General features: G+C 45.6%; 1 protein-coding gene and 1 long non-coding RNA gene across 5 annotated transcripts in view; one reads left to right on the forward strand and one right to left on the reverse strand.

The window, feature by feature from the left end:
• The window catches only part of LOC135377951 (roundabout homolog 1-like), a 366,826-nt gene that overhangs the window by 219,587 nt on the left and 121,658 nt on the right, over positions 1-25,581 (forward strand). For all 3 annotated transcript variants that reach the window (XM_064610737.1, XM_064610735.1, XM_064610736.1), the window contains exon 2: positions 16,575-16,919. In XM_064610737.1, the coding sequence (XP_064466807.1) occupies positions 16,739-16,919 (181 nt within the window). In that variant the 5' untranslated portion in view covers positions 16,575-16,738. The remainder of the gene's footprint in view (positions 1-16,574; positions 16,920-25,581) is intronic.
• LOC135377954 (uncharacterized) overlaps positions 1-25,581 on the reverse strand; it is a 39,269-nt gene that overhangs the window by 2,310 nt on the left and 11,378 nt on the right. Inside the window, exon 3 of one of the 2 annotated variants that reach the window (XR_010418223.1) lies at positions 6,040-6,335. The exons of the other annotated variant lie outside the window; for it this stretch is intronic. This is a non-coding gene — a long non-coding RNA (uncharacterized LOC135377954). Of the gene's footprint in view, positions 1-6,039; positions 6,336-25,581 lie in introns of those variants that run through there. 2 annotated transcript variants of the gene reach the window in all.

Here is a 25,581-nt window from a genome sequence, read left to right on the forward strand (position 1 = left end):
CGTGCAGAACATGCTAGCAAACGACAAAGCCATCATTTTCATTCGCAGGGATCTGGAAAACTGCAGTAAGCTTGTCGAATTTGTTGATTGCAATCAATGCCCCGACTATTACTGTAGGGAATGACATCATTTTGGCCCAAATATCACGGGCGTGCGTGCAGAGAGAAGCCATTCGCCAAAAATCAGTGGATCGTGTCAGGTCTTCAAAAATATGTCATTCCCTAGATAAACGCGAGGGGAACACGCCTGTACCTGTTTCGTGTAGAAATTTAGCGAGGTTTACGAGAACCCTGCGAACAAAAATCACCCATAGACTTCTTAAGAGGTGAGTCCTCTTTACAGAAAACGAAGCAGAGCAGCTGAGCCACTTTCCCTCTGTTTGTTAGCGGCACGAGCAACCACTAACCGAACACACACACACACATTGGATGATGATGAGGTGGGCGATTCACCGCCGCTGAGGCGGTACACTGCCCTATTGCGCATTGGGAACAGATGAGGGGATGATGATGGGGGCTTTCAGAGAGCCGTCACTGGACCGGTGGATCACAAGTACTCAGCAAGGAGACGAAGGCCTTGCATCTGGTGGGCAGCGTTCGACCACGGTTCGAGGATCTTCGGGAGGTTGAACGGCCGCTTGTCAATACGTTGCATAGAAACTTCCATTAGTGCACGCTCGTTGTGATATTGCCCACAAGCCATGATGACGTGGCAGAGGTCGCCGTGCACTCCACAAGTGGGGCAGAGGGAAGACCAGGTGGAGCCGAGTCGGTGTTGAAAGGCAGGTATAAAGGCAACGTTGAGCCTCATGCGGTGGAAGACTGCAGTAAAGGGCCGCGGTATTCGCGGAGGAAGTACGAGAGAAAGCGTGGGGTCTACATCTGAGAGAAGGGAGTGAGCTATGTCGTGTTGCCACTGAGCCTGCATCTTAGGGCTGGTGGGTGTCGAAAGAAGATGTCTTAAGTCACCCGAAGACATCATTATCGGGGGAAAAGCTGCGTGCTGATGGGCGCTCAAGGCGGCTCTGTCTGCTTCTTCGTTGCCGCTGATGAAACTAACCCAAGAAACCTTCATTGTCATGGAAAGTATGGCAAGGTGCACACAACACAAGACTTGTTTCTGTCACGAATAAGTAATATTTTCCGTTCGTGCAATTTTCAAATTTTGCACTACACACACTAAAGCTCTAAAGAATGCACGAGTTCGTAATGTGTATTCAATCTTCGGACATCTTTTCACGGATTTTCAGCGGAATACGCTCCACAGTTAAGTCCACCGCTGAGGTAAAGTCATTGCGGTTGTCATAGGGGTCAGTTGTCCCATACGAGGCGGGGTAAGTTGTCACGTGCTTCAATTGCTTCAACTGGTTGAGCAGCTGACAGCGCAGACTATATCCGCGAGAAAGTGCTTCAGTAGCTTTTTTAGTACATCCCAGAGTTCGTGTAATAATTTAGTGCCGCTTCCCAGGCAGCACACTATCCTGGTTCGTTATTGCAGGGACACTGGAACTACCGGTCCTATATAGGACCACGTTTACCATTATTCTTCCCATACTCGTTGCTGCGTGGGAGCACTGACCCAAGGTTGCCATCAATTGGTCAATATTTGCTGGTCACTGGAAGTATGATCACCATATAGCCATGAAACAGGCGATATTGGCTGAATATGGGCAATGTGGTGTACATATAGCCGAGGAGCAAACCATATCGAATGGAAGCGGGCAACGCGGTCCGAATATAGCCGGTGTCCAAATAACATTGGCTCAATGTGGGCAATGTGGTCTACATATAGTCGTCGGCCGAAGAAAACTGGCAATATTGTTTACGTATAGCCGTCAGTCAAACAAAATTCCATGAAAGTCGGAAATATGGTCAACATATTGGCGGCGACCGAACAATATTGGATGAAAATGGGCAATATGGTTTACATAATGCCGCCGGCCAAGGAATATTGGCCGAAAACTGGCAATATTGTTTACATGCATCCGTCGACTGAATAATATTGAATCTAACTGGGCAATTAGGTCTAGATATAGCCGTGGAACAAATAGTATTAAATGAAAGCGGGCAACATAGTCTACATACAGCCATCGACCAAATAACATCGGCTGAAAAGTGCTAATACTGTCTACATACATCCGTCGACCAAATAGCACTGGATGCAACTAGGCAATGTGGTGTACATATAGCAGTCGACCGAATAATATTGGATGCAGTTGGGCAATGTGGTGTACATATTGCCGTCAACCAAATAATATTGGGTGCAACTGTGCAATATGGTCTACATATAGACGTAAAACAAATAATATCCCAGGCAGCACACAATATCGGGCCCACATTGGCTGAGCATTGGCGACACGGGTCCGATATGGGACCCGTTTTGCCATAGCTTTCTCCACACTGGCTCAAACTTGGCAATATGGGTCGAAGTTTGAGCCAATATATGGCAAATGTCGTCAAGATGGGCCCCATAGTGTCATGCGCGCCCCACATTGGCTGAAAATGCCGAAAATGGGACGAATCCGTATTGGGTACTTGTACCAACTGCCAAGCAGTACGGCAAGATTAGATGCTGAGGCGTGTGAAATGCCCTACTCGAAATCGTTAAATCCAAGAACTTCCAGTAAACAATACACATTGTTCGAAGCAGTAAACATCTGGAAACATCTGGCAATCCCACTGTAACATGTACTGTAACTCAACTGGTACAGCTTATGCAAACAGCCGTCATCTTGCTTCGCGATGCCAATTGGTCGTAGCCGCGGAATAAAACGAAACGACTCAGAGCGTATGGTCGTTCCAGCGAAATCGCGCGTGTTACAACTCGTAATGCGCATGAGCTGCACTCGGATAGGTTGTTTCATTCGAGCCCCCCCCCCCGAAAATGTCACTGGTTATAGTCTCTAGTGACAGTGGAAGCTGCAGGTCAAGTACAAAACGTAATGTCTGATAGAATTAAAGGGATATCCGTTCTGAAGCACTAGGTGTCTCGAAGTTACTGCAGATGCAGTGCGAGATGCTGAGGCGTCCGTCACCGTCACGAAAGTGTTTCACTCCTTATAGTACTCTAGGAGCGGGTTGTGAGTTTTTGGGTCATGTAGTACTGAGGTCCCAATGAAGGATTCTGAGGGATGTTTCGTATGGGTAGTTCTCTGGGACTATGCCTGGAACCCGGAGTATGATGGGCACAGTGGCGTAGCCACGGGGGGGCTAGGGGGGGCTCGAGCCCCCCCTACCTGCCACGGACCGACCCACACAAATCGTGCAAATCCGAGAATTTAATATATGTGGGGGGGGGGGGGGGGACCAGTGTGACGATCGCGAAAGTTCTTGCAGTTCATGGCGTCTATCTAAGAAGCACTCTTGAATGGCTTTCAAAGTATGAGCTTTTCAAAATACTTCCAATCTCGTGACACCACCTCATTGGTCATGACAGCCTATACATGTAATCGTACTGTGAACGTCTGAATCAACTATTTTCGTTCCTTTTTTTAATCCTCAGTTTGCAGTGTGCACAAGTATGTGTGTGTTGTCTACACAGGATCAGCGGGGGGGGGGCGAGTTTTCGTATCGAGCCCCCCCTACCTTGGAGGTCTGGCTACGCCACTGGATGGGCACCCTCCTGTTCTTTCTTTTCAGGGTGATGTACTATTGTTTTTGTAACGCGACGCAACGTGGATCAGTTAGATCTGCAAACAAGGAAAGCGGATGAAGTAACATTACTTTTAGTGGTGGATATTATACCGGGTAATGCATAATTATTACACGCACTCATCATCGGGATTATTACGGCGGGTAAAATGGGCTTGCCCATATTGGTCTAATGGGGAGCCTGGTTGCACTTTTCATGTGGTACCAATATTCGCAGCCAGTATGGGGCCGATATTGGAGAACCTGGTAGTCCACATTGCTCCAGTGTTGGTGTGCTGCCTGGGATATGATCCACTTTCAAATGGAATATTGTCACAACACTTTCAGGCGCGACGAAAGTAATATGGGCTGCGGAACTGCTGACAGGCGATTCCAGACAATTGTGTCTTGAGCACTGTCTTGATTGGACCTATATTGACTTCGCATTTACCCAATATGGGATCAATGTGAGGCCAATATTGAGCTGCTGCATGGGTAATATGGGGTGAACATTGGCAATACTGGAGCTGAATATCGGCTGTGACGATTAGGCCTTGCTTGGGCAAGGTTGCAATTGTGAAATTCGGCCAACATCGGGAATCCGAGATAGCCTATATTTGTCCAGTCTGGGACCCACATTGGGGTGCTGCCTGGATTTTTACATTTACAATGCAGGTCTACCAGTCAGTAATGGCTAGCTTGCATGAATCCTGTACAGCTAGGACAGACGTGTGGAAATATAAAATGTAAGACGTAAGATAATAAGTTCTTCTCTGCTCGGTTAGTTTCTTTTCCATGTGCACTTCCAATGGTATTTCATTCGGTACACCTCAACAGTACACTCTTAAAAATTAACTTCACCGCATCGCACGCTCCTAGCCAACCATCATCTCGAATGATATCGTTATCTGTTCGTTATCATATTGATATCGTTGTGACAATTATGAACAGCATAAGTGTCACAAAAAAGGATTACGCCTCCCTCCCGTTTTCAACAAATCAGGGCAGGTTCATCATTCGAGATGATGGTTAGCCAGGAGCGTGCTATGCGGTGAAGTTCATTTTTAAGAGTGTAGAGATTACGACAAATGCAGCTGAGACAACCTGCCCCAGCCCGTGTGACATCCTGCCCCGTTACTGGGGCGTATTGTCACACTTGACGACCTCCGCGCAAATCTCTTTTATAAACTGTGTTTGGAAGCCAGCTTTAGTTTAATATGTGCGTTGTGTAGCCAAAAGATCGCACTAAAATCCAGCGTTGGTTTCATCAGCCTGACGAACGCACTTTCGTCACAGCAAAGTCAGAAGTAAAAACTGTGACAACTCTTCCCAGTCTCCCCTATGCGGTGAAGCTCTGTTCCTTCTTTTCTTTCTTAGAGTGAACTTTAAAAGCTCTCTCAGGCATTCAGGAACGAACGGCACGTGTTGCCTATCACATTCAGAATAGAATAGAATAGAAATAGAAGGGAAAAAAAATCACATTCTGCTCCGGTATATCAGCAGCCATTCCACTAGGTGCATTACACAAGGCAACTCCCCCCCTTCCAAGATGATATCACGTTTGCCGTTTCCCGTCGGTCCGAGCCTTCATTGCCAGAAATATCAGCGCTGGGACGAAACAGACTACAAGAAAGATAGGTTAAGCCGTATAGAACCCTGATTTATTGCATTGGCTTCCTTCTTCACTGCGTTCACATAAATCATTCGCGCAGCGACGCACATACACACAATACTAATAATATACGCCGAAGACTATATGGCAGTGTAGGCTACGCGCACGGAACGGATTTCACCTTATATATTTACAGGGTGTTTTCTTTTCATTCGGCTTAGCATCAGTAAACGAACGCAGAACTTATTATTCTGTTCTTATCAATGACATACGATGATGCGTCAGTTCCTGTAGATCTTCGTGCACCTCCTCAAATCATATAATAGTTTCAAGAAAATCTGCTTTCTTTCGGTCGCTGGCGAACTCTCCGGTCGTGAGTATAACACACACTGGTATACTATCCTGTACATACGTAGCCTAAGTAATACATGCAAACCAACTTTTTTTTTTTCAGTTATGGTTTGGCTTCGAGAATTAAGAACAGAATGAAAACATTGGAACGCTGCTTGCGAGGAGCTAAAAGCATGAGCTGCGGAGCTCAGCTAAATTAAGCTCAGCCCTTCACGCTCAAATGGTTCTTAAGATTTCAGATTTCAAGGCCTTCAACACGCCAGCCCTCTAAAAAAAAGTCACCAAACACCTTAAGTTCAGGCATGAAACCACTGTATTGTTCCTACTGTTTGTGCATATAGCGTTATGGCCTCCAGTGGACACGGGTTCATTCAAAGACAGCTCAAGAATATGCATATGCACATTAAATGTATTCTAATCAGAACTTCAGAAGGCTTATTCGCCCGTTGTACCTACGTTAGGTTTCACGAAATTATCTTCCAGCGGGTGCACACTAATGTTGGGGTCACAGGCAGTAAAGCTAGTATGGCCTGTCCCTCGAGTAAATTTCACTGGAACCGACGTCAAACGAATCCACAGTAAAACAGAGCTCCACTGCGTGAAATGATTTCTGCGCTGCGCCGGCCATGTTGCGGGAGAAGTCGACGCGTTGTGCTTCCTACAATTCCCACTGCAGCACACTGCAGACTAAATCAACCTATGAGCTGTTGTGAATTTATCTTTCCTTTTCTCTTCGTTGAAATCTGTAAATGATGTAAAAAAGTACATTTTGTAAAAACAATCAAAAAATAAAGTGTTTGAAAATCAAAATGCGTCAGATTAGGCTCTGCACGAGCGCAGTCAGACTCTCAGAAGAAAGTTTTTGGAATACATAACAAAATCAGCCCACCGTGTCTCTGAAACTGCCATTTGCCCGAGAACTTGGCTGTTGTTCTCGTGGTTTCTGTTTAATGAATCAGCGATAAAACTTGGGCGTGTTGGTACAACATCATAAAATCGTTAAAACCTCCACTGGGTTCAAGACAGTTGTGGACAGTGATGGGAAGTGGTTAACTACATGTAGTTAGACAACTAGTTAAACTACTGCATAGTAGTTAAAAAGTTGTTAGAAGCTATCCCTGAGAATGTAATTAGAACTAGTAGTATAACTACATTTCTCTGTAGTTAACTACAGCAGTTAGAATACTGCGGGCTACAACTACTTCGCATTTTATGACTTCTTCTCCAACCTGCTTCGGAGCTCTCCCCAAGATTGTTTAGGATGGGCGAAATAAAATTTTCTGCTTTGCGCGTCACATGCCGCTATAAAAAACCGACAGCACGGTTAACTGGAGAAAAGGTGGAGTCTCTTTTATCTGGAGCAAAGGTCTACGTGAGCCGTACTCGCGGGAAGGGTTGCACTTGCTGTTTCTCGGCACGCTCTACAAATTTCTAATTTACACCTCGGGTCGTCACTAAAATCTTGAAAACGTAATCATACGTAAAAAAAACCTAATCATATGAGGCAATAAAAATGCTGAATAATTAAGCGAAAAAAAAAGCGACTAAAACACAGGGTTTCAAATACTCCAACAGTTCTGCTTCATGTAGAGCGCATCGTCCTGTTTAAACGGTCGGTGTACCTTAGGCTGGGCAGTAGACACGCTGTATATAGCAACGCGCACAAAACGCCGACGTAGTTAAAATGTAGTTAAACAGCGTCGGCAGTAGTTGCACAGTAGTTTTAACTATTGGTGCTATGATGTAGTTAGACTAGTAGTTAATCCACAATTTCAAGAGGTAGTTAGTGGTTGTAGTTAAACTACAAAAAGTAGTTACTGCCCATCTCTGGTTGTGGATGAGTTTCTGTGAAGCCACTATGCCACAGCAGACCAAGGGCGCGCACGCCATCACGAACAGTTGCATCAGATCCAAACAGATCGGCGGCACGTAGGGGGTCATGAGCCTTGTTCTTACTTTCGTAGCACGATGCCTTGATGAAGTACGCACCTTGCCTCTAAATAATGATGTTTGTTTGTTTGTTTGTTTGTCTGTAAGGAAAACCGAACGAATGAACGAATTAACTCACTGTTCTTTTTGTAAAGCACCCCAAATATGCTCGTGTCCTGTCAAAATCTGATCCAGGTGAATAATAACCGGTCTATGATAATAGGCTGACAAGCTGTCACTCTCCAATGTGTTATGCGGCGAAGTTATGTTCTTAGAGGGTAACCAGTTAAAGTTGCCAGAGCACTAGACGATGAAAATAGGACTGTGTGGTTAACTGAGTGTTGATCAAAAAGGACAATTTGGGCCTGTTCGTACAGTTTGTCACCCATTGTGCTGGAGTGAAAAAACAGGGACAAAGAAATACTGGGTGGGTTGGTTGAATTGAACTTCGGTGTGCAGCACCTTCCATGCAAGCCAGGATCGACACTGCTCTGAAGCAGCGCATCACGGTGCGTGTTTCACAAGCCCGAGAAATCCACAAGCAAAGGCTTGGACTCAGCTTTCCTTTACAATGTAGCTTTTACACAAGCTGGAATCAAAACTGCCTCACGTGAAGGAGAGGTGGAAGATGTAACACGCACATCTTGCTCTAATGTACGCAGCACAAACCCGCTAGACAACGTTTACAATCTGGTGCAAGATAGGCGCGAAACAATACACATTGGCGTCTGGATGGTGCTGGGAGGATTGATCTCCTGTCTCAACATGACCTGCGTTCGGTGCAGTCGTCAAAATTCTTCCCGGGCGTTGGTGGCACACAAAGCAGTCTATCTGAATCACAGTTACCTAAGCCATCTGGAATTCCCGGTTCCTAGATAGAACGGGCTAACCTCTCCACATTGCCACTTCCAGCACCACCGTTATCTAGTAAAGTTCATGCCAGGATGTTAGAGACGTCTTGTGATATGAAATTAAAGCACGCACACAAAATGAGACTGGCCCTTTGAAAGTCAAATAGGACTGAAGTTACGAGCGATTTGACACAGAATAGCACCGGTAGAATATGACACTGTACGCTGTCAATTTATTTGTTCGCATTACTTTAGGTACAATAACTTTGGAACTCTCTCTACCTCGGTGAAACTGTAGCTTTTCTACGGTCAGTGGAAGCACTCTGGGCGTGACCGATTTCTCCTGAAGCTCTTATCAGTGATCGGCCAGCCGGCCCCAGTCGATGAATGAATGCAAGCCTGTGTCCTAAAGAAGACCGCTTTGAACGACTCCCCTAGGAGGTCCACTGCACTATGCGTTGAGAGGAATGACTTCAGGGGAAAGTGACTGCGGCGATGCTTCGTAATGACGCGTTGTTCAATTAAACACCGATGTTCCCGCGGGCACAGCTCGTCCAGCGATGACCAGAGTAACATTTATTGTACACGAGGCAGGGGTAGATTCGTTTTGTGCGTTGATGGATCATATCTGTACCTCGCAGGTGGCGCTACGGTCGTCTTTAGTCCACTTTCAGTGTGCTTTACCGAATCGTCACGTTCGCTGGGTTTTGGTTTCTGATTTTGACTGTAGCTCTTGAGAACAAAAGAGGTGTAGTTGTGTGCATGACGGCTAACTGAATACGCATTCTTACAGTTTGCAGACGACGCGTTTTACCAGTCATCTTTGGGGTATTTGTCCAATGACGCGTACAAAATTTTTAATATTTAAGACAGGATTTCGATACAATCAGAGTTCGAAAAGTTTGACTAGTGAGCATTTGCGCGAATAATACTCGAAAATACTGGGCACAAAAGCAACGTATGCGTTGAATTGTGTGAGACGCCGTTTCTCGTTACTGTACACTCTTAGAAATGAACTTCACCGCATAGCACGCTCCTAGCCAACCATCATTTCGAATGATATGGTTATCTTCCCTGATTTGTTGAAAACGGGAGGCGTACGCCTCTTCGGTGACAGTTATGAACAGCATAAGTCTCACAAAAAAGGCGTACGCCTCCCGTTTTCAACAAATCAGGGCAGATAGCCATATCATTCGGGACTATAGTTGGCTGGGAGCGTGCTATGCGGTGAAGTTCATTTTTAAGAGTGTACTGAGAGACTGCGCTCTAGAAACAGGGATTCACCACATAGCACGCTTCTAACAACCGATTATTTCGAAGGGTAGCGCTCGATCTCTTGATTTGTTGAAAATGTGAGCCGTACGCATTTTTGTGGCACTACGGATGTTTGTTAAAAAAAGGCGTTCGCCCCACTTTCTCCTAAAACGAGAAGCGATAACTGTATCATTCGCACTCTTAAAACAGAAATTCGCCGTATGATGCGCCGACCATCATCCCGAAGGACATCATTCTCTTCGCTGATTTGTTGAAAACGGAAGACGTACATCTTTTTGTGACACTTGCACAGTCATGTTAATTGTCCCTAAAAAGGCGTACGCCCTGCGCTTTCCACAAACCAGAATGGTTGGCGCAGTGCATGTTATGGTCGACGTTCCGTTTTTAGAGTCTACATGACCACTGATATTATACATGACATTCTCAGGTAAACATAAACAAGCCCCCGCCACAGCCTCCGGTGCCACGAAAACTTCCAATCCTTCCGCGATTAAGGACGCTCGGAACCAGCCGCAATGCAGAATTATATTTTTCGCGTTCCTGATTTGCTGAAAACGGGAGGCGTACGCCTCTTTGTGGCAATTTAAATTGCCATAAAAAGGCGTATACTGCCCTCTCTCTCCTCAAATCAGAAGCGATAACTGTATCGATCGGCATAGTGGTTGGCGCAGAGCGTGTTTAATGCGAAACGTCGTGCGATGTCGTTTTGGCAACAGACCTGTAGCGGTGCAAAAAGGCATGTATTGACTCTGATGGTGATGAGGAATGAAAAATGCGAGAAAGCGGCAGATCCGCGTTTCTTCAGTGCCGTTATCACATCAAAAGTAGTGAGAAAAATGCAGTGTACACTCTTAAAACTGAACTTGACCATATAGCACGCTCCTAGCCAACCATCATCCCGAGTGACATGGTTCTTTCTCCTGATTTTCTGAAAACGTACGCCATTTTCGTGGCATTATGGAATGTCCCAGATGGTCGTGGCCTCACGCTAGGACGGTGCCGGTAGAACTGGCTGGCAGGCGCAGTGGCGCGCGCCAGCAAAGGCACGTCTTCATCGTCGCCCACGGGCCGACATCACTCCCCCCTCAGACGCGGAGCGGTGTAGAGCTAGCGGTTGAGGTCCGCGTCGATACGTGAAGAGGAGAAAGAAGGGCGACACGTGGAACAGGGACGGCTGGACTTGCGTCTTGTGCTGAGTGGGCAGAAGTGGCGGGATGAATGGTGCGGAGAAGAGCTGGCCGGGAGGGTTCCAGGGGCGGGCCGAAGGTTTCGGGTACCCTCGAGATCCCCGTTGATGAACCTTCAACGGGTAGGGTCGACGAAACCTCTACCTCGGACGAAGTCGCAGCATCTGCCTGTGTTCGTGCCAGCGCACATCGTGTTGCCAGGCATATAGTTACACCCGATCAACATCACGCCTTACTTTGAGACCTCTTCACGGAAAGTCTCATGCGGTGACACACGCCAACATGGTAACTGCCACCCACGCGAGAACCGGTCACCAATTTTGTTTGCCGACCACAAGGAGTTCCCCTGGGACACCGGGCCTCTTTCGTGTTCTTGCGTGTTTTGTTTGTTGTGTTCCTTCGGCTACTCACTCGCTCACATGTCACGCTTAGCTTCATGTGCGGGTGGGGGAGTATGTTGTAAAAACGAGACGACGAAGAACATCGGTCATCTCTCACGCGCGCATACCATTCAGTCCTGTATTGTTCTACCATCGGTCCATTAAATCTTGCACCTTTCAGACTTCGGTTTGCCATAGTTCTTCCTCTACATGCTGTTCATAATTGCCACAAAAATGGCGTACGCCCCCGGTTTCATCACATCAACGGAAATAACATTGTCATTCAGGATGATGGTTGGCTAGGAGCGTGCTATGCGGTGAAGCTCTACTCTTAGAGTGTACACCGTTATGCACTCTAAAAATTGAACTTCACCGCATAACACGCTCTGCGCCAACCATTGCCACGAATCATGGGGTTATCGCTTCTGATTGAAGGAGAGAGGGTGACGTACGCTTTTTTGTGGGAATTATCATGGCGCACAGCGTGTTATGCGGTGAAATTCTGTTTTAAGAGTGTGTGACAACTTTCATTTATGCTAAGTGTCAAAAGCAGCCGCGCGCATAACGTGCTAAAGAGATCCCAAGATCGAGTGAAGCTACTCTTAAATCCGATTGGCTCTGAGCGCCTCGAGCCCTGTCACCATCACCACCTCTGCCTCTGCCTCTGCGAGGACAATTGCGAAATCGCGAAATATTAGTCTTGAACTTGAATATATTCTTGGTGAAACCCAAAGGATTACAAAAGCCCATAGGCCATTACACTAGGTTGCACATTGTCCATACTGCTGCAAACAGCAATAGGCGATTATGAAATTAAATAACGGTGCAATAACAATACGAAATTAAATAAGGTCGTATGAAATACCCTGTATAGACAGCATGACGTTATATTTTCAGAACACTGCACCTTGACTGCACAATGCGCTCAAAGTCAAATCACGGCATAGAATAATACCGCCGCCTTTCCATGACAGCTTAAATGGACAGTTCCTCCTCCCAGTCCCCTCCTCCTGCCCACTGACGTGAGACCAACTTGGCAAGACAGCCGCCACCATATGTAACGATTTTCAGCTACGCGAAGTGTCACACAAAGGTGTAGAAATTAGGTGAAGCGATCGGGAGACAAACGAATATCAGAAATGTGGACAGCTCTGAGCACGGTCAAGTTTTGTAACTGCGTTAAAAGGGAAGGGATAAAGTTGAGAGTAAGGATGCATACTAATTTCTAGAGAGCGGATTTTTAGGCACTAACAGGTACACTGCTCTCTACTCTGCTCTCTACTAATTTCATACTCGCACTTGAGAAAATGCTGTACAACTTCATATATGACCAAGACACCCTAAGCTGTAGTCCAAGCAGAGCGTGAATTAGGCACTCGGAACTTCGGGCCAGTTCTGATTGGTGGTTAATTATCACCTCTCACCACCAGTAACTGGAACTAATTGGCCAATCAAGTACACGCGCAATCCGCGGAAACTAATCGTTCGATCAGTTCGAGCAGCGACCCTATGGGCGCTAATTATTTCCTTGTCCACTGTCCGCAACTGCTATTCGTCTCTTCCAATAAATGAGTTTAAAGAAGTCTTGCTATGGAGAGGCATTTTACGATGTTCTCCGACCAACTCCGTGAATAAGTCGGTTTGCATGGTGTTTGGCGAATAGTATAATGTATCTATGCTATTTGGTTTGCCAACCTGTACCTATTCGTATATTGCTGACTGCGGCTGATGCAGATGCAAGCAGAACTGACATATGTTTGCAGCTTTCGAAAGGACAGTTTTTTTTTTGTTTTTCGACATGTCCCACATTTTTTTGTTAGCGCCGCGAAGCAACTGTGGCTATGAGCGGCGTACAGACGTAGACAGATGGAGAGAGGATAGCAGGAAGGAGTATGCGTCCTGGACCGACCTCAGAGGGAACTGTGCCGACATTCATCTCGAAAGTGTGCCCGAAAACCCGGGGGATTCGAACCCGCGTCTCCTCCCAGTCTCGGTGTGGATAGCGGTCATCCTAACCACTATAAAAAAAAGGCAATTAGGAGGAGGAGATGAGATTAGGAAATTAGGTAAAAGAAGGACACTAGTTGGAAATTAGTGACATTTTCTGCGCAACAATTTATAGCTTGTAGAAGAACCGCGCGTGATGGCGTGATAAAGGTAGATATTGTACAGCCACTGTCTACAAAGTAAACATGACATAAAATGTAAACATTCTTAGGCATCTTGTAGATTATTTATAATGGCAAGACAAATACTGCGCATGTCTGTAGAGATCTACTTGCCATATAATTCTCCACCTATCGTCCTGAAGTATCAACTTCAGACATTTTAGACGTCTGCTATATAGTGCATCATGTGCTGCTTGGGCTGTACAACAACAACAATTAAATTATGAATGATGATGTCATGAAGTGTTTGCCCGCTTCGGCTGCGCTTAGGCTTGGACTGTGCAATGAAACATCGATTCGCTGTTCTCTTTTCATCACTGTACTCGAATTGGCCGTTGAGTCATACCCACTGCAAAGGTTCAATTTGCGCCGAAACGTCTGCTCCCCCACCATGTCGGTTATTAAATTATCTCCGCTGGTTATCGATGGGAACGGTTCCTGCTTCTTGTTTATTGGATTATATGCACACGTGTACTTTAGAGTGCGCTTATCTCTAGCTGTGTCTGCTCATTGCTTTTACGAAAACTCAATTCCCCTGCGTGGTGTAGAGTTATCCCTGACAGGCGTCAAGCAAACGCAGTCAGGAGCCCAACGCGATATTACAGCTCATCGTGCTGCACAACTTCCGTTATAGAGATTGCATTCTAATTTATTCATTCGCTATCAACATTCCAGACACTTCTGAAGCGAATCTCCTCTGAGAAAGTAATTGACACGTCGATGGCGGCGGAGATGCAATATACATCCCTAATGCAAGGTGGACGCCCGAAAGTAGCGGCCATTATTTCCGGCTGTGAGGTATACGTATACCTCGCCTGTACGGAAACACTTTTTTCGCGCGTGATAAGCCTTACTTATTCGTTGTGGCTGGAAAGTGTCACAGATAATGTGGATATCTTCGGATGTATATTCATGCGTCATATTCGCGTGTATTTGTAATGAAATGCCCGGTGGTGAGATTTCAATCAATGCGTTTGGAAACTCTTATTATCATTAAGCATTTCTTTTTTATTTTACAATGACCTGCCTCTGAGTGAGGGCTGTCTGGTGGATGGATTGTTTTTTGTTCAGTTGTAAAATGGTGTCACCGCGCCTCCTCACAGGTCACACGAGAGTTTAAAAAAAATATCACCTTTCTCAAAATGTTTAAGATGTTCAGTTACAATGACTAAACGTATTTTTCTGGTGCTCATCTCGTAGGAAATGGGCTCGAACAATCTCCTCCATTTTCGAAATGTTATCGGGGTTAATAAACGTTATTGGTCTTCGAGCGTGAGGATCATATTCCGTAGGCTGTTTTACAATAAGCACTCGTTCCCAAACTGTGCTTGAAGTCTGAAAAGATTTTCAGAACGCTCGACACATTTCAGAGGAATTTGATAATGATTCGTTGCGCTGCACTGCTTTGCTACGCTACTGCTTCGCTACGTTGCTCTTGCTATAGTAACAACGAGAGACTGAGGACGATGTCGAGACGCGAGTGATGAGTGTTTAAGCGTGTCGCTGGACATGCCATAACATGCATGGCGCCACAAATCTTATTACGACGGCAAAGGGGGAAATGCTCGTTGACATTTGAACCACCCTCATGTTATCGACTTTTTTTTTTTTTTTTTTTGTACGTAAGATGAAGCACGGTGTGTACGCGCAGAGCAATTTATGAGCTGGATTACTGCGATAAACAGACACCTTTATGTTTGTGATGTCTGTCATTCAATGAACTTCAAGAAATAAACTAACATCTTCAGTTTTCCGAACCGAAAAGAGATCTCATTATTTCAAGTTTGAGCGCAGCCGTACCTCAATATTATAGGAAATGCAACAACAACAAATACATTTAGCGATCTCTCCCTTTTATTTTATTTTTTTTCGCCATCATCGACAACAACATTTAGCGACAATAAGTAAGGAAATTTGCAACTTTGTTGGTAGCTCACTAACCCAAGGCACACTTGAGGCGATGGGTGAGTAATGGCTCTACATCCATGTCCTTGCGGTACGACATGAAGCGCTCAACCAAATAATGTCAGTGCACAAAGGCATAAAAGTCGCAATACGAGTCCAGTTCTAGAAAAGAATGAAATGCTGGTTGTTTATCGGTATTGGCTTTTGACTATCGGGGCTGTGGAATGATGCAAGAAAAAGAATAAAATGCGCAGTTAAGAACATATATTTCCAATTTCTGGTTTCGGCTCCCCCTCTTGGAAGGCATATGCTTCCCTGACTCCGATTGAGCGCTGGGACTACGATGGGACTGACAATCGCAGCTACGCACTGCGTTCCTTCAAGACAGATGGCTGCGACTGGTGAATCACCGTCGAGTCAGGCTCGAATACTCAATCGAAATTTCACGTTGCTGTAGCTTTTTTCTAGTCAGTTTTATGACACACACGTGGGGTTTCCAACAGAAGTCAATATGAGTGGATAAAAGGATGGAAACGGGGAAGAGAGTCACGAATAGTATAGTACCGAAAGCGGTATCCTTAGACATATTTAGAACAGACAGGTTTGCTACATCTTAACGCGCATATTTTTCTCTTTTCTGCTTCCCATAGTGAGTGCCCTGCCGATAGGCCTATCACGTGGCATAAGAGATAAACTGACCAGCATTAAGTCACCACAATGCAGTCTTATGGATATGAATGGGCCGATGTGTCACCGCTGTCAAAGTTTTTGGGGAAAGTTGGGGAAAAATGGGGAAAGACTGAACGCGTCACCTGCCGAATTCTGCAATTCCCAGGCTCCCCACCACCCAAATAAGAAACCTAAAACGCTACCCCAACGCTGTCCACGCATGCGACTTCCCGAAATGTTGCAAGTGCAACGAAACGCGATGCCGAAAAGTAAAATTGGAGAGCAGAACAGAGATTTTCATAACACATTGAACACACACCTTGTACAGGAGCCTAGTAAGCCGTACTTAAGCATATACATGAGATAACTGATGTTCTGAGGCTGTAAGAGCTGTGAGAGTGAAAGGAGGATGAGAGAGAGAGTGACTGGTTTGTCCCTTCAGATGATGCACCCTGGAAGTCGCTGAGAACGCGTGTTAGCTTAGCTCAATTGGTAGAGCCCTGGACCGGTAATCCAGAAGATGTGGGTTCGAGTCCTACAGCTGGCTAACTTTTTCAGTGACTTTCATCTTTCATCGTTAAGCATATACCATGGTTAATACATGTGTTTCTTTTGCAGATGAGCCCATCTCGTTGGCTGTGTACGTGGGTAGCCAGATCGACCTTCCGTGCCGTGCGCTGTTGGCGGACGACTTGCCCCAAAGGATCCACTGGTACAAGGATGACTCTCCTTTACCTGTCTACAGCGTAACCTACGATGGCACAGCGCACAGGGCTAACATCATGCAGGGGCGCCATTCGGCTCGTTCAGACTGGACTCAGAGGGCCTACTTCAGCGTACTGGGCTCCCCCGCGACACTCAAAGTGAACGATCTGTCTTATCAGGACTCCGGCACATACATCTGTCAGGTCATCATCAGTCGGGCCACACAGCGCAACGCTACACTTCATCTTGTCGTTGTCGGTAGGTTTCCTTCATGTATGACTCGATCGATGATGACTCGATGAAATACTTTCAGCGAATAATAAGAAAAATGAAGAAAGACAGTTGAGACGTTAGGTTCAAAAAATAGCTTTTTACACATTAAAAGAGAAACGTTTCTCCCATTTGTGACACTTCCAGTGTCTTCAGCTAGACTCTCGCCTCTCACTGTAACGAAATTGCTTGGGCCATGGCAACAGCACAGCAACAACAACAACAAATATACAAGTTGATCGTGTACTCCCAGCCGTGGACCCCCATCCACGTGCAGCCACAGAGCTCCGGCTATTTTTCATTTGAACAAATATACAAGGTGTCTCGGGGAGATTTTTCCATTAATTCTGAGCACTTCTATCAAATTTAATTCGCGATAAATTGAATTTCTCCAATTGATCATTGAAATTTGCCGACTAAACCTCACGTGGTTTTGGTAGAAACAGAAAGTGGACGTCGGGTTTACTCCGTTGCATTGCAAAATACATTCCCTACTACTTTGATAATAGCTTTAAAAAATGCGAAGACCATGGTTTCGAGGCGCGCAAATTGTCGGCTGAGCTCAGTTCTCCGTCAAGTTAATGCAAGATGCAGCGGAAGAAAAACGATCACCCACCTCTTCCTGTTTCCTTCTCGCTCTTACTTCACTTCAGATAAACATGCTGCCGTTATCAGTGATGGGGTAACTTCGCCAATAATCCTGGCGGTTACCGTGGTACAGGGAGCATCCCAATGAAGACTACTGAGGGATGCTCGCATGCTTTCTGTGGTGGTAGTCCTCTTGGACTACCCAAATCCCAGAGCAAGAGGGTTAGCAAACACCTCACTCTCCTGTCGTTATCAGCAGTAGTTTGGGAAAGGAAAAGTGAAAGGGCAGGTTCGTGGCCTCCTCGCATCGCTTCTTTCGGCGCCTCGGAACGACGGTTTCCGCAGGTTCGTGTAGTTCGTGTAGTAGTTCGTGTAGTAGTGAATGTGTTTCGCAATAGAATGGTGTAAATCCGACATGCGCTTCCTGCTTCTGTAAAAAAGAAAACGTGAGGTTGACTTGGCAAATTTCGGAGTTCCTGGAAAAAATTCTCGCGAATTAAATTTGATAACAGTGCTCAGAAGTCGTGACAAAATCTCCCCTGAGATATATAATGTTCGGACAAGTGGATTTTTGATCACGTTAGGTGAAACACTCTGTATGAACGATGAAACGGGGTATTTCACCGCTAGGGCGCGGTACACTATACCTCGTTACATGTGAGACATCAGCTGAGTTTGTAGCGTCACGTGGATGACGTCATATACGGCACGAGCTTAGTGACTTCTTCGGCCGTTGTAGCGTGTTGCTACAAGTTACTATCTGAGAATGAAGTGGAAACGCGTTGACATAGCAAAGTTATTTTACCAACCACCAACCAACCAACATAGTTGACATAGCAAAAAGAGGACGAAATTTGGAGGAAAAAAAGACAGCTAAAGGATCAGCAAGGGTAATTGGAAAACACAGCATCGCAAGTATAGAAATTGGAAAATAACAAAATAGATAACGTGGGACTAAAGCCTCTGGAGCAAGCCGGAGGTCGTCAGGAACTCCATAGTATTTTAAGACTGACGGTGTTGCACATGGTCCTGACAAGGAGCTATAGGCTATAAATGTAGTCAGGTTGAATGACTTCCTGCTGATACTATTCAACTGATCACCAAGTACCGCCTCTCCGTTCCGCATAGCTCACATTCCATAAGGATGCCATAAGGGTCTCAATCGTATTCGCCGCGACGCGGCAGTTGGAGCACGAGGTTGTAGGTTGTATCACAGTATCCGATCCTGTACTTGAATCATGGAGTAAAGGCGAAGTCTGTGCAGAAAGGAGGCGAAATAGTATGGTAAACGGTCTGGAACGGAAAATGACTAATTTGTATCACCGAATACATGAGAAACCCGTCCGTGATGCCCTGACAGCATTACTACAGAGCCAGTAGCTGAATAATTGCCGACAAAAGTGACCTCCTGTCTCCCATAATGGGCACGACCGTCCGGGGCTGGTGGGCAGTTGTCGTTCTGTCGACCTCTTCATTCCCGCTTAAAGCATATAGGGGGTCACTGTACCGGGTGTCTCAGTTAAATCCCCGGGCTAAATAATTCGCTGACGGGTGCACCAATCGACGAACTTTCTTTTTTACAAGTATCTATCCGATACCACCTACAAGCTGCGCACCGTGTGAATGAGTGGAAGGCGCTCATTATTTAAATTAAAATTCAAATGAGTTTCGTAAAAAAAAACAACTTCTAAAGCAGGGCGCTGTCGGCATTAAAATGGGTACTACCCCTTTTGGGACCTTCAGTGGATACCTCTTAGAGAAAAATCTGCCACCGAAGCGGGTCATTTGTTGCAGTCATTAATTGGTTTCGGTTTACATATTTTGTCGCGGCTGGTCGCGGTGAAGCGCAAAAGGACGTAATTCATTGTTGTATTTCATTGGTGTAAGGACAGTGTTCATTGGTGGATAAGGGAGTGGAAGAGCGTCCTTTTGCGCTTCACCGCGACCAGCCGAGACAAAAATATGTAAACCGAAACCAATTAATTACTACAACAAATGACCCTCTTCGTATCAGATTTTTCTCTAAAGGGTGTCCACTGAAGGTCCCAAAACGGCCTGTTTAGCAGCGCGTGTGGATAACGTACGGATAATGTGGATAACGCAGACCACTGTCGGGACACCGAAACTATCGATCACATCCTGGTTTATTGTCGTGCATATGCTGAGATGCGGGAGAAGAGGTGAGGTTCACATGCTGAGGTGCTGAAGTGCCGCAGGAATGGTACGCTGGTTGATGCCCTACATCCCAGGGGCTCTTTCACTCAGAGATACTTCAAAACTCGCAGCCTTGTCTGCTCCCTCCAGGAAACAGGACAATGACCTAAAATTTACATTCCCACGGAACTTCTCACAAATCCTAGCAGTGACCGGTATGCAAATTCAATTTCGACAGTCATCATTTCAATATTTCATATCATACCATCTCATGACATTCTGGCTAGAGTCGTGACGCTGAAAAATTGAGTGGAGGACAACAAGCGCAAGCCGGACTCGTCACGACCACCACCAGCACCATCTGTTTTCAGATTGTATGTGAAACACCCTGCACGTACACTTTCATCGTTTACCCCGACAAAAGGCCCCTCTGTATTGATGGTCTTCTTTATGAAAAACGAAGTAGAGACCAATATTTCTCCTTCTGATGGACATGCAGGTACATTAAAGTTCGGTAACCCTTAATTCGGTGACATTCTACGACTCTTCGAGTCTGAAATTACTAGCTGCTCAGGCGGCACAATGTACGCTCACATCATATATCACGCCATTCACCTTTGCGACACCTGTGTTCATGTGCCACCGCTCTTTTCCCCCGAGGTGATAGCGCGGGGAGTTGAGGATCGTAATGGAGCTGACGACGTGTGTCATGCACATTAATTATTTGCCTTTCATTAAACGTATCTGCTCCTGACGCTGCCATGACTTTTACCGGTAGGAAATAATATAGGAACGTCAGGCCTGGCAACGTGAGCACTGCGTACGTCAGTACGGAACGTGAGGCACAGTGAGACGAAAAGTTTGTCGATTTTTGTATTTTTGTACAGGAAAGAAAACTTTGCATTTTGAACTCCACAGGCTAGAACAAACCTTGTTTTATACTGGTCATACAAAACAAACGTTATTTCTGAAGAGATACTCCAACAAATTGCGAAAATATAGACAGCTCTCCCTCTCACTCTCTTGTAATTACTCTTGTAACTGTGTGCCCCAGGCTCAGGCAGAGTGTTACAACCAGAGGGGGAGTGTGATACCAAGAGCATACAACGAATTAATTGATGCAAAGTTAACTTCGAACGTGTAGCAGGGCGCGAGGCGCCTGCTGGCGGGAGCGCACCATGGGGTAGGCAAGAAGTCAACAATATCGCTCCCATTTAGCAGTGCCATATCAGGAACGTCGGTCTTCTCTTGCTCTACCTCAAAAAACTAACTTCGTATTCCCCCGCGGCATTCTGTCTTGTCAGAAACCCGACTTTATGCAGAAGCCGTATTATTCACGACTCTGGAGTACCCCATGTGCGTGGTGGTGGTGGTGGTTGTGAAAGGGCTCGCTGTTGTCGGCCTCACAGAGGTGGGCAACGTCACGACTGACGCCCTGGGGGAATGTGCGTCCTGGGCCGACTTCTAAGGGAACTGGGCCGAGATATGTCTGAAAGCGCCAGAGGAAAACCCAGGAAAACCCCCAGACGGTATAGCCGACACCGGGATTTGAACCGGTTACATCCCATTTCGCCTATTCCCATTTCGCCCAATCTGGATCATCGGATTCAAGAGGCAGGAGGGGTGACAGGCGTTAGGCGAAATGGGACTGCCGTGCAATCTCATTAGGCGAAACGGGACTGTCGGCAAGTGGGCGTTAGTTACACGCCCCGCCCCGATGGTGACGTCGAGAGAAATGAATGCGCTCGTCCGAAACAAGGACCCTTTACATTTGCAAATGATGGTGTGTGCGATGGGGAGCAGACAATTGCTCAACGGACATTTTCTCACCGGACATTTGCTCACCACCTTCTGTTTTACCACGAGCCCACCCTGTCAGTTTCATAATTTATCTTCATCTTTTCCAATGTGTGAAACAGTGAATTATAGTAAGATAATAAGCGTTGCAATTTTCAGATCAATTTTATTTTGTGTACCTTTCAGAAATAAATGCATCGTCCGACAGCTGATAAAATGAAAAAAAAAAAGTGAACGAAACAGTTTCGATCTTCCCTTGGTGGAGGTAATGACTATACCATAACGTAAACTATGGCAATCTTAGATGCTGTCAGTTGCTTTGGCCCTTTATAGCCACAGCTCGCTTTTCTTTGTTGTTTAGAGGTACCGAACACAAAATTTTAGTCAGCATTTGTGTGGTACTCATTTTCAAGAAACAAGGAAATAAGGGGGAGGGGGACCTTCCAGTGCTCGTTATCTGTACAGGGAACACTAGAAGGAGTAACACCACCTCACATACACTAAGCAGGAGCGCTCCCTGAGATATGAAGTACAAAAAGACCATTCCGACGTTTACCTATACCCATGGAATTTCCATTCCTTGCAGTAGCTGTTGAAGCATACCATTAAAAAAAATAATTTTTGTTCCAAATTTTCATGCGACACGACCATAGGGATTATATGCGCCCCCACTGCATTCGCGAAGTGCAATCGCGAACTCAGGATTGAAGCCTGTGGCTGGACTAGTTTACTTAGCGCAGAGCCCGATATTACTCTCACAGCATTTCGTAAAAGCAGCACTGATGCACATTAGCTTTATTCGCTTTTGCACTTGTCACGCCCGCGAAATTTTCACTAGTTAATCAGTCAGCTGCGCAACTATTAAAGATATTTTTTCGAAGTAAGTGAACGATCCAATAAATGCCTTCGATAAACGAACTTTCTTCATGCCTCCAGCCTCTCGACCAGCCTGTAAGGCCCCCTTTTGTGCCTGTGGATTTTTTGTTTTTGTTCTTCTTTTTTAAAACGAATAGCAAGTCTGCCTATGCCTGACTAAGCTTTCCTCCTTTCTCTTTTCAATAAGCATATTCCCCCAATAAATACCCATGATCTGCCTTTGTCGATATAGCGTACTATCCCTTGAATCCTACATTGCTTCTATGCCCGTACACAGTTACGAATTATTTTACTATTAAAGGGCTACAGTAATGCGCGTGGTTGAAATCATGACGCAGAAATTTGATGTTTCCCGGGTTCGACCCCCCCCCCCCCCCCACACACACACACACATACACACGCGCGCACACACCCCAAAGACACAACAAGGTATGTTCTCCTGTGACAAACATTTTTCTATTATACTGTGACACCAAACACGACATCCAACTTACCAAGAAAAAAAAAAAAAAAGGCACATATGAAAACTTGGTGAGCATTTGTCCGCCTTGAGCGTTCGGACAGTGAACAAATGTGCGGTGAGCAAATGTCCTGGATCTGTGTGTGATACCACTAATACTAAAATGAATATATTATTACCGAGTGAAACCTTTTCGTTCATTCATGAGTGGATGGATGGATCATGGATGGATGAATGAGTGGGTACGCCGCAGTGTTGTTGCTGTTACGCCGTTACAGTAACCGATACTTTATTTCGGTGCCGGAGTTCAGGTCGCGATATTTATTTAAATCGGTATCGGGAAAAGTATTTCCGTTACAAGTTAATCGTCTGAAATTAACACAAGCCTGAATAGAAATTGCAAAGGGATAAAGTTGTTATGTGGAGTTGCGTAATTAACTTTGACTTTCCGATATAGAGTAACGAATTCCTGACTGAAATAGAATAACGAACGACTGCTGAGGAAGAACTAAAAAAATGCACCAACACAAGGCTATGCTTGGATGAAACCAACAAGTTTGTAAAGTTATCTGAAGATGCGAAAGTGACTTTTGGCAGCATGCCAAGGGACCGCCTTCTTTCATCACGTGACACGGATCAGTACACTCTTAAAAATGAACTTCACCGCATAGCACGCTCCTAGCCAACCATCATCTAGAATGATATCGTTATCTGACCTAATTTGTTCAAAACGGGAGGCGTACGCCTTTTCTGTGACAATTATGAACTACATAAGTGTCACAAAATAGGCTCCGCCTCCCGTTTTCACCAAATCTTGGTTGAGAATGTTGTCATTCGGGCTGATGGTTGGCTAGTAGCGTGCTATGTGGTGAAACGAGACTGTCTGCAGCATACACCCAAGCAGCAAAATGTACTGAAAGTCGAGTGCAATAGGGGTGGACGGGTAGGTGGAAGGCCTTGAACAGACTGATGAAACTAAAGAACATTGATAAGACACATACCGTCCACCCCTATTGCACTCGACTTTCAGTACATTGTGCTGCTTGGGCATTTGGCGAAACAGGAGACCCTGCAGTTCGAAGTCGGTTAACCTGCTAAGGGATGGCGAGATAATCCGCTAAAAAGCATTAGGCAAAATGGGAATAGGCGAAAAGGGAAGACACGTTTGAACCCGGGTACCTCCCAGTCTCGACGTGACATGGCCACGTGTTCCCGTAAGACCGTACACTCTTAAAAATGAACTTCACCACATAGCACGCTCCTAGCCAACCATCACCCCGAATGACAACGTTCTCGCCCTAGATTTGTTGAAAACGGGAGGAGGAGCCTATTTTGTGCGCATTATGCACGGCACAAAATAGGCTCCTCCTCCCGTTTTCAACAAATCAGGGGCGAGAACGTTGTCATTCGGGATGGTGGTTGGCTAGGAGCGTGCTATGTGGTGAAGTTCATTTTTAAGAGTGTATGCCATATGCTCCCGTAACACCGTGCTATTGAGATGCGCGTATCAGCACGTGGCTGAGCGCGAGCAAAGAGCATGCCATCTTTTGATTCTGATTTTCAGTGATTTCGATTTCATCTACTACCGTCATAACGCGTAGAATTCAAGCCACCATTGTTGTATACCACAAAGAAATGTCATCAAAATATTTTTCCCTCGTCGAAATATGTCCGCCAATAAGATTTGCCTACCGATTGCCGGTTGCTTGCCGATTTGCGTGAACTGACGACGATGCCCCACTGCTTGACGGACACAGTTGCACTTTCGCTTTTCTAAGGTTCCTGAATGAGGCAGATATCGGCAATGTAACGCTGTGCCCCATGCCTGTGAAGCACAGTGGTGCGTTACGTTCCCCTACACGTAGTGCGGGAAAGTAATATGAAAATAGACCAGCATGTACGTCGATGCGATTGCCCATTTCTTAGCTACGTAATATATGACACGTCAAATTGATGTATTTTCTACGAAACTAAACACTTTGTATTCAACTTCACTTTTAGCATAGAATACAACGAATAACGCTCAGAAACTAAACATGTGACTTATTTGACTTATTCTAACCTTGATTTTTATCTTGAGACATAATTTAGAATCCCTGTCATACTAATGAATGCACCCATGTAAAACAAATTGTTGTATTCTAAGACTGCCGAATAGAAATATCCTCGAAGATAAATTATTTAGGGGAACTTCTCACGTTTGTAACTTTGATTTTGGATAAATTTGTCATATTGATATGGCCCCTCTAGTATACTCGTCGGGGTTACTGAAAGGGTGTCGGTGAGATCACATCGACCACTCTGCACTTGTCTTGAGGCAAGGCTGCTTATATTGGTACAGCGATGTTGAGATTGAGGAGGGCGCAAACTGTCATGAAACCCCTCCCTCGAAAGAGAGCAAATGCTGTGTTATGAAGTGAAACTAAAGTCAGATAATACGGCGAAAATACACGCGCACACGAACAAACAAAACTGTGATTCGTCAAGTGCATTTTCGAATATTTAAAGCTGCATGATCTGAACATCCTTCAGGAATTGTTACGCAAAATATGTGTTTTGAGAAGCGCGTATTTACTGAGAAAATTAGTTTACACTGCAGGGTATAGAAAATTATTTTAAGTGTGCGCGCACAGTGGTGGCGATCTCTCCTAGACGTTTTGCGACGTCATGTCAGCGGAGCACTTTCATTGGCGCGGGAGGAAGCAAGGTGACGGGTCGACTATGCTCTGCTTCAGATGCGGGATGGCGTCGTCAAATACAACCGCAAGAAGAAAG

The sequence above is a fragment of the Ornithodoros turicata genome, chromosome 1 (assembly GCF_037126465.1).
Source record: "Ornithodoros turicata isolate Travis chromosome 1, ASM3712646v1, whole genome shotgun sequence".
In the NCBI taxonomy this organism is placed as follows: domain Eukaryota; kingdom Metazoa; phylum Arthropoda; class Arachnida; order Ixodida; family Argasidae; genus Ornithodoros; species Ornithodoros turicata.